General features: G+C 40.0%; 1 protein-coding gene across 1 annotated transcript; it reads right to left on the reverse strand.

Annotated features, from left to right (window-relative positions):
- Positions 1 to 492: 492 nt before the first annotated feature.
- On the reverse strand, positions 493 to 3280 carry SARC_08920 (hypothetical protein). Its single transcript, XM_014297089.1, has 3 exons — positions 2800 to 3280; positions 1939 to 2600; positions 493 to 1738 (listed from the first exon to the last, which is right to left on the reverse strand). Exons 1-3 carry the CDS (start codon positions 3135 to 3137, stop codon positions 1098 to 1100), a joined length of 1641 nt encoding a protein of 546 aa, XP_014152564.1. The 5' UTR covers positions 3138 to 3280; the 3' UTR covers positions 493 to 1097.
- Between the last annotated feature and the right edge of the window lie 4220 nt (positions 3281 to 7500).

Consider the following 7500-nt stretch of genomic DNA (forward strand, 5'->3'; position numbering starts at 1 on the left):
TATGTGTGTGTGTGTGTGTATATTTATATATACATACATATTTATATAAACTATGCAACAAATTTTCGTTTCTAAATATCCGTGCAAAAGTTAACAGTTGAAGGATAAAATACACCTGTTTTATGATATCCATTAATCTAAAATATATTACACATATTTTACCATATACATTCAAACCTTCCTGATTTCTAAACATATACTGGCAATAATGTATATCCTTAATACGATGATCGCGTATCTCTCAGGAGGCAGAATGCGACACAGATGATGTAGAATACCATTCGTTTTCTAGATTGTTTGTCACTTAATTGCATATGTATACTTCATAGCTTACAGGTTGTATGTTTCTTATCCGTGACAATTAGAGAGTGGAGGTATCAGAACTTGGAAGATTGCCAAGCCCTTGCTGCAAGTTTATTAGACGTACTGGCGCTATGCAAAATGGGTACTTCGTGATTGCGACTGCGCTCAGGACATGAAATAATTAAGGATTATCAAGAGTCAACACCTTGATATTCAAATGCAATTTTAAGGTGACGAACTTTAATCTTTTTGATTTCGCACCCAAGCACGCAAGCAGTAGCTATGCAGTGTATTGTTTGGCAGCATACACTGCCAGCTCGCTAAAGGCTATCGCATGAGCAACCACCGGCGAGAATTTGTACTTTTGTATCCTCTCCTGTCTTCATTTCGGTGCATTAAATTACGCTAATACTACAAGTTGTAGACTGAAATTCAATGGAGACCTGTGAGTCGTATACGGAAAGCTCTGAACTACAATAGTGCGTATATTCAACCGGGGAGAAGGCTTTGTTATTGTATGTGACGTATTTGAGGAACCCTAGAACTGCAAGAATGCGCAACTGCTTCGCAAACCTATACTCTCCAGTAGGCTTATCTGCATGATCACAATAAAATCTTTGCGTAGGCCTGTAGCATACCGGAAGTGATCCTTTGCGTGGTTCTATCCATACCTTCTAACCGAATGGAATCTTTCACTACTTGCAGATAAGTTCATGCATAAGGACCTGAAAAGGTCAATATGTTCGTCTACACACCCTGCGTGGCCTGACGAGTGCCCGTTGACTTAGATATGTTCATATGAACTGCAATGCTTCTAAGAATGAAGGCGGACCCTGTGCTAACAGACTGTCTTGTCGTTCTCGATTCTGGGAACGCCTTGTTTCATCCACACTCATACTCCTACTGCGACCGCCAAACAGCTTACCAGACAACAGAGAGCGCACGTTGCGAATCCTCACCATCGCCACGTTGTCTTCCACTTCCTGTTGATTTTCTTCGAACCCTCCGTTTGTCACACAAGCCGCCTCTTCAGAGACGTCGCTCTCCACGTGCTCTTTGATAGAGTGACCCTGTGGCCGTGCCAAAGTCGTGGTGCTCTTGGGCCGTGTGAGCATACCCGGGAGTGTTGCGCGCCGAATGATTTTACTATTAGTCTCTTTGACTGCCGTAGGCAAGGGTACATCCTCTGGCTTTGCGAACACAGTGTCTATGGAATTGCGCCTCAAGCTCGTGTAAGAGCGTGTTGACTGCATTTTGTAGTCTGCGTATTCCGGGGGGTCTTCCCCTACTGTGGGGAATGTTTTGCAATTGTTCAGAGCTGTTGCGTCTAAGTTGTCACTAACTATTGCAGTACAGCCTTCTATGACGAGCGGGAGAGACATCTCTATATCTGGTGCACCGAAAAGTGTCGCTTTGATGTCCACCATGTATGTCACTGTTGGGAATTGAAATGAGTACGAAAAGTAGCAGATTAGCATCGATACAAATTATATTGCAACCGAATACACAACTGGTATATACTGCCGTGTCAAAAATTCAAATTCCCGACAATATATAACGGCATTCACAAAATGCAATATTGTCAACTGGACACCAGTCGAAATTAAACCCGACAGTGCGAAAACTTAAACATACCTAATATCCAAACAATTGAGTTGTGGCACCGAGTATGAGTAGTAGGAACTAACGCGCCGGCATCACCAGCCGTATTCTGTAGGGCAACCGCATTCCCCATGTCTTCTTGTACATATGGCCGAAGGGCGAAAGTGTGGTCCAATGCCGTGCCCTTTTCAGTGGTGTTGTTAAGCTTTCTGTTCAGACTAGACGAGTTGAGTGTGCTCCTGTCCAGCACAGTTGTGGACCAGCTGAGCACCTGGTCAGCCTCGTGATGCTCCACTCGTTGTATGACAGACGCCACAACTTTCCGTACCTTCACACTTCTCTTCAACAAATGGAATGCAATGTGTACATCGATGGGTGCGCCGGCTGTGAATATGTCTTTTGTCAGCGACGCTTCCATGCGCACAGCCGTACCTTTGCGCAGTAGAGCGGGTCTTTCCATTTGCACAGTGGGGGTAAGACCGGGCAAGGGATAATATAGTGACGACATAAGGAAGGCCTTCCTCGTGAGTGCTAAATTAGTATTGGTATCATAACGAAATAGGCGTAAATCCCAACGCACAGTGCAGAACACATGCTGCATGGAGGCGGGCATGTCCGTTGGGAGTATGAAACTAAAAGGGATGGATGATTGTCCCACGGGAACAACATAGTCACGTCCGATCACCTTCATCGACCTAAAAAGTAGGAGGTAGGGTGAAAGAAGTGAGATTGCGGGAAATGAGGGCGTGGAAGTGATGAAATTTGAGAGAATCATGCACGTTTGAAAGCAAAAGGCTCTGCCGATTGTATGGTGTAAGGCATAAAGTGTGTGAAATTTCATTCAATCCAAATTCAAAGACATGATACAATAAAGTAAAGTCAAAAATTTCACACCTGAAGATCGTATGGGCTTTCTTGTACTGTAGTGAGGTTCGATTCTTGCACACGTAGCGGCACATCACGGCCACACAAACTCTCGGAATTACAACCTCGGTAAGCGATTTGAAATTCACTTCTCCGTTTACCAGGTCATTTCCGTAATAAACATCACGCTCAGTGGTGATACTGAAACAGGTCGGCGAATCTGTACTCGGTGAATCAGGCTTGTGGGCTTCGCGCTCTGTGAGTAGCACTTCTGCGGCAGCAGCCGTCTGGTCAAGACATTGTGCTCCACGTGGCTCTGTGAGCGCCTGCGCCTGTTGTGCAGGTATGGAGGATGTGATCAACATCATCAGAAATCAGTAGCAAGTATCTATACGATCTGAAGGAACAACTGCAATATCACATCAACATGTAAATAATCGTTTGACTTGTAGTTGAGTGGAAGCAATACGGATGCACACAACAGTTAAATAGCCGAGTATGTACATAGTAGTATATTATTATAAAAATTAAAATAAAATAAGAAATTGCACAATTTTTTTATAGTACACATATAAATAACTCCCCTCCCCGAGCCCCAAGGCCCAAGTCTCGAGGCCCGACTCTTGAGGTACAAAAAATATTCTTCTTGTCCCAGCTCCCAAAAGTCTGTACTCGGACACACCAGGACCCACACCCAGGATACAATTGACTATGTCCTACCTTTCTGGACCCCAGTGAACCAGGAATCCAGGAATTCCGGACCGCAGGGCGCAGGCCACTCCTCGACACATATATTATAAGAGCTTAGAAAAAATGGGCTCAGCAGTCAGCACACAGCACTAGCCAGCGCCACCGCGCAGGGTGCCAGGTCCATCTAAATATTTTATAAATAAATATTAGTGGTTTTATTTGTATGTTTTAAATGTAAATAAATTTTCTAATTTTGTTTAAAAAAACAAACTCGATTAAATTTTGTTTTGTTTTAAAAAAACCAAAACTATATATAAATGTTATTCCTTTTTTTAAACAAGTTTGTTTTTTAAAACCGTTTATTATTAAAATGAAAAAGCTGAGTTACATTTGGCAAGTGCTATTGTCACGTCAAGTTCAACCCCAAAAATAGGCTGAGTAAAACGTGTACGTTTAATTCAAAACTACATGCCATTTACATTCACGTCATGCCGCGTTAAAAATAGGTACAATTAGACTGAGTGGGTTCGTGTCTCGGGTCACTCGGGTCACTGGGTCTGGGTGGCGTAAACACGTTTTCATACATAAATACATAGGGGTCTGGTTTTTTGCTCGCCCATAGCCCGCCAACTATATTCGCCAAAAGATAGGCTGATTTGTTTTTAGTTGGACACATATTCTACTGTTAAAACATAACAGCTATTAATTGGTCCATGTAGTCCAGATCCAAACAAACCTGGTTTTTAGAAATGGCTGGTATAATACCTGAAAACGGGAAAACGGTTTCAAAACTAGGCTACGTTTTCAGCATATATGAAGCTCGTATTGAAGTCCGGTGGCGCGAATCCTTTCACCAATTCATAATTTACACCCTCTCGTATTTTTAAAAACAGAAGTCCTATTGGCTATTGGGATTTGTTTGGTTTTGTTTTGTAAAAGTATAAAAAGTTTTGTGCTTTTTAGTTTTTACAGTACAGTATCAACTATCAACTCTATCACAATAAAATCATGTCGTCGACAATCGTGAACCGACAATTCTATATCGCCTATCAAATGTAAAAAATATTTATGCGGCTGGGGCGCTGGGCCATGGGTTCCCGGATTCCTGGGAGGCTGGTTAAATAAATATCGTCGACTGAAAGCGTTTATTACTTTATTTCTTTAAAAAAATATTTCCGAGTGTATTTATTTATTTTGATTTTAGAATTCGGATGTGAGAAAATTGTAAATTGGGGTTTAGAAGTGGAACGAGTATTAGGAATTATTAATTTAATACAGGAAATACATATTTACATGAGCCATGAGGTTACGTTGACAACAACCCAATGATTCAGCAATAAAAAGTGTCGCAGACGTAGGGACACTTTTGTGGATGTACATACTGTATATTTTAGCCCATAATAACATGTACACCGTTCTTCTATAAAGGAAACACCTCCGATCACTGCCGGAGGTCGCGTAGTTTAACATAGTGTTCAGTAAAAATGATGATAAGATAATCTGAATATATTTCGAATAGTTACAATGACTGGCTAGTAAGCAGGATCAATTGGTGAGGCCGTTGATCGCGAAGGTGCAAGAAATAAAAAATAGTTTATGTGTGTGTATAATCGAACATATGTATGATGTTGTGATCGACCGGATGCAATACAGAGAATATTAACATTTTTACTGATTTCCTCACATTTGCTCTGACTGCCTGTACTCTGTGATAGCACATATAGAACCGTGTATGGGATAGCTTTATTTCTCTCTTTAGTACGGGTTATATATCCTCACAACTTGTACATATATATTAACTACTCGCACGTACGTGTAGAGCATGTCCTTTCTGAGTGGGTCAGTTCTTTATTGTGTACCATACTTGGTACTGAACTCTTATTGTATCTGGAACATTGACGACAGCGTTGGATTTATCTTAACGCTATTGTGTAACTACTACTAGCCCATCACTCTACACAACACTGTAGCTATATGGTATAAGATTCTCATGCCACTTCTAGGAGTATAGCCTAATGCTAATCTGCTTGCACTTTATGCTCAGTGCCGAGTTCCAACCCATCTATTATATTTCTCAGCCCCTTGTGGAAAGTCTCCTGTGTGGAAAGTCATCTTTTGGAAAATCAGTATTTTTTACACAAACTTTTGGAACAATCCCATCTGAGAACCTAAACCTATTTTTTTACGTTTAAAACGCGACACGCCCCATCATTCCACTACCCACCGAAACAAAGTCGTTTGGCTTTTTTTATTTTAAATGCGTAAATAAAAAAGGTGTTGTTTTTTAAAAACAAAGGACATTCTTTAACCGAGATCAGAGTGGAGTACAACTAACTATTTCTATTTCTATATTTCGTCATTTGTTTATTCTAAGAAAGCGATTTTAGTAAAATTGTAAAGATATTTTTTGAGAACTTGCCAATGGCCCAATAGTTGAGGAGTGAACCAGTGTAGAATTCAAAGTCCAACTAGGTTTAGAACTATGTACCAACAGAGTTTATTTATTGTTTTACTTGACAACCGGCATCCAAATGTATACTCAAAATAGTGTCTTTTTTCTATATATAAAAACAAATATAATAAACAAATGGGTTTTCTTGGTCTAATATTTAGGTTGTGGGCTTCACCTCTATTTTAAACTCTCTCGCCAGGGATGTGGACAATACAACACGTGTATTTATCTACAAAAGGTCCAAACCTAACACAATATTTCCTTTTTCACTAAAGCAGGGCCCAAAACTGCTCACAGAATCGGTTTTGGATGATTAGAAAATATGTTGTTACCCCCCCCCGTATGTCACATATGTGGTCTCCTGGGGAATGACCTGGTTGGTGCTTCTTTACAACAAAACTTCACATTTGTTCAAATGGCTGTTTATGTACATTTGTAAAGCCAACTGGTCGTGGTCGTGACACGAAAGTACACGGGGTTTGAGTCAGCTAAGATTTGTTTGCCTTTGGTGGGTCCCAAGCTCTACAGTAGTAAAGTGAGCTTGGGACAACTGAACCTCCGTATTTATACTGGAGAAAACGCAAAGCCCGTCGGATTGGTCAAGACGGTTGGCCCGCGCAAATGTCCAACTGTCAAAACCAAAAAAGAGTGTCACTGGTTTAGGACCACCAGGTTTTACAGATTTGAAAACTTGAAACACCTCCAAAGTCCATGGGCCCCATTGCCCCTTGCTTTTATGTAGCAGTGCTGCAGTGATATATCCATTGGGATTTATATCTTGACGCAGCCAAAGGTTTTACTTTTACAGATTATAGATTTGTACATATTTTATTTTCTATAAAAATACCGTAAACAATACTGATTTACTTTATATTTATAAATAGCTTTCTTTTTGGTTTTGCACAACAAAAACACAAACTTTGTTGTTTTGTCTTTCTTTCACAACACACAAAAAAATGTGTTCGGTAGCGGGTAGAGTCTTTATCACTTTCAAATTGTTTATCTAATATAAATAGAATACGAGAGATACTGGATACTTCATAGTTCATACATTGGTGGACTCTGCTCTGGGGAGTAGTCACAAATTCACGATTCAATATTTCACGAGTCAAAAAGACTAACAGTTATATATTCGTGAAGTACAGATTTTATAATCACTCTTAAATGAGTAAATGTCTATCACAAAAATACTATCCGAAATCAGAAAAATTTTGATTTTGACCAATTGAAAAATAATTTCTTATTTGTTCGGTTTTAATTTGTATGCATTAAAAATGCTAAATAGAGTATATTTAGTTGAAAATAGAAAGATAATAAAACCTTGAGGATTTTTAGAGCAGGAGATTGCCATCTGTCCTATTTATAGTTTTAGTAGAGTGCTCTCTAGAGGCACATTGGTACTACAATAGATGCACATTGGTATCAATAATTTTCTATCAGCAACTTGTCTACTGACCATTGTGCGCCTGGACTCTGGAGTTTGGTGTCAGTGCGAGACTGTGAGTGTCTGTCAGACAGTTCAGAGACTGGAGTTTATTGTATGTATTCTCAGTTTCTCACCCTCCTTTATAAAAGAGTGTGTGCATAGT

The sequence above is a fragment of the Sphaeroforma arctica genome (genome assembly GCF_001186125.1).
Source record: "Sphaeroforma arctica JP610 unplaced genomic scaffold supercont1.851, whole genome shotgun sequence".
Classification (NCBI taxonomy): domain Eukaryota; class Ichthyosporea; order Ichthyophonida; genus Sphaeroforma; species Sphaeroforma arctica.

Bases quoted from the DNA above. Each gene is read 5' to 3' on its own strand.
- SARC_08920 (XM_014297089.1), bottom strand. From the start codon at position 3,137: ATGATGTTGATCACATCCTCCATACCTGCACAACAGGCGCAGGCGCTC. The intron at 2,601-2,799 runs GTGTGAAATTTT...CCTACTTTTTAG, and splicing joins AAAGCCCATACGATCTTCAG to GTCGATGAAGGTGATCGGAC. The intron at 1,739-1,938 runs GTATGTTTAAGT...AATTCCCAACAG, and splicing joins CTCAATTGTTTGGATATTAG to TGACATACATGGTGGACATC.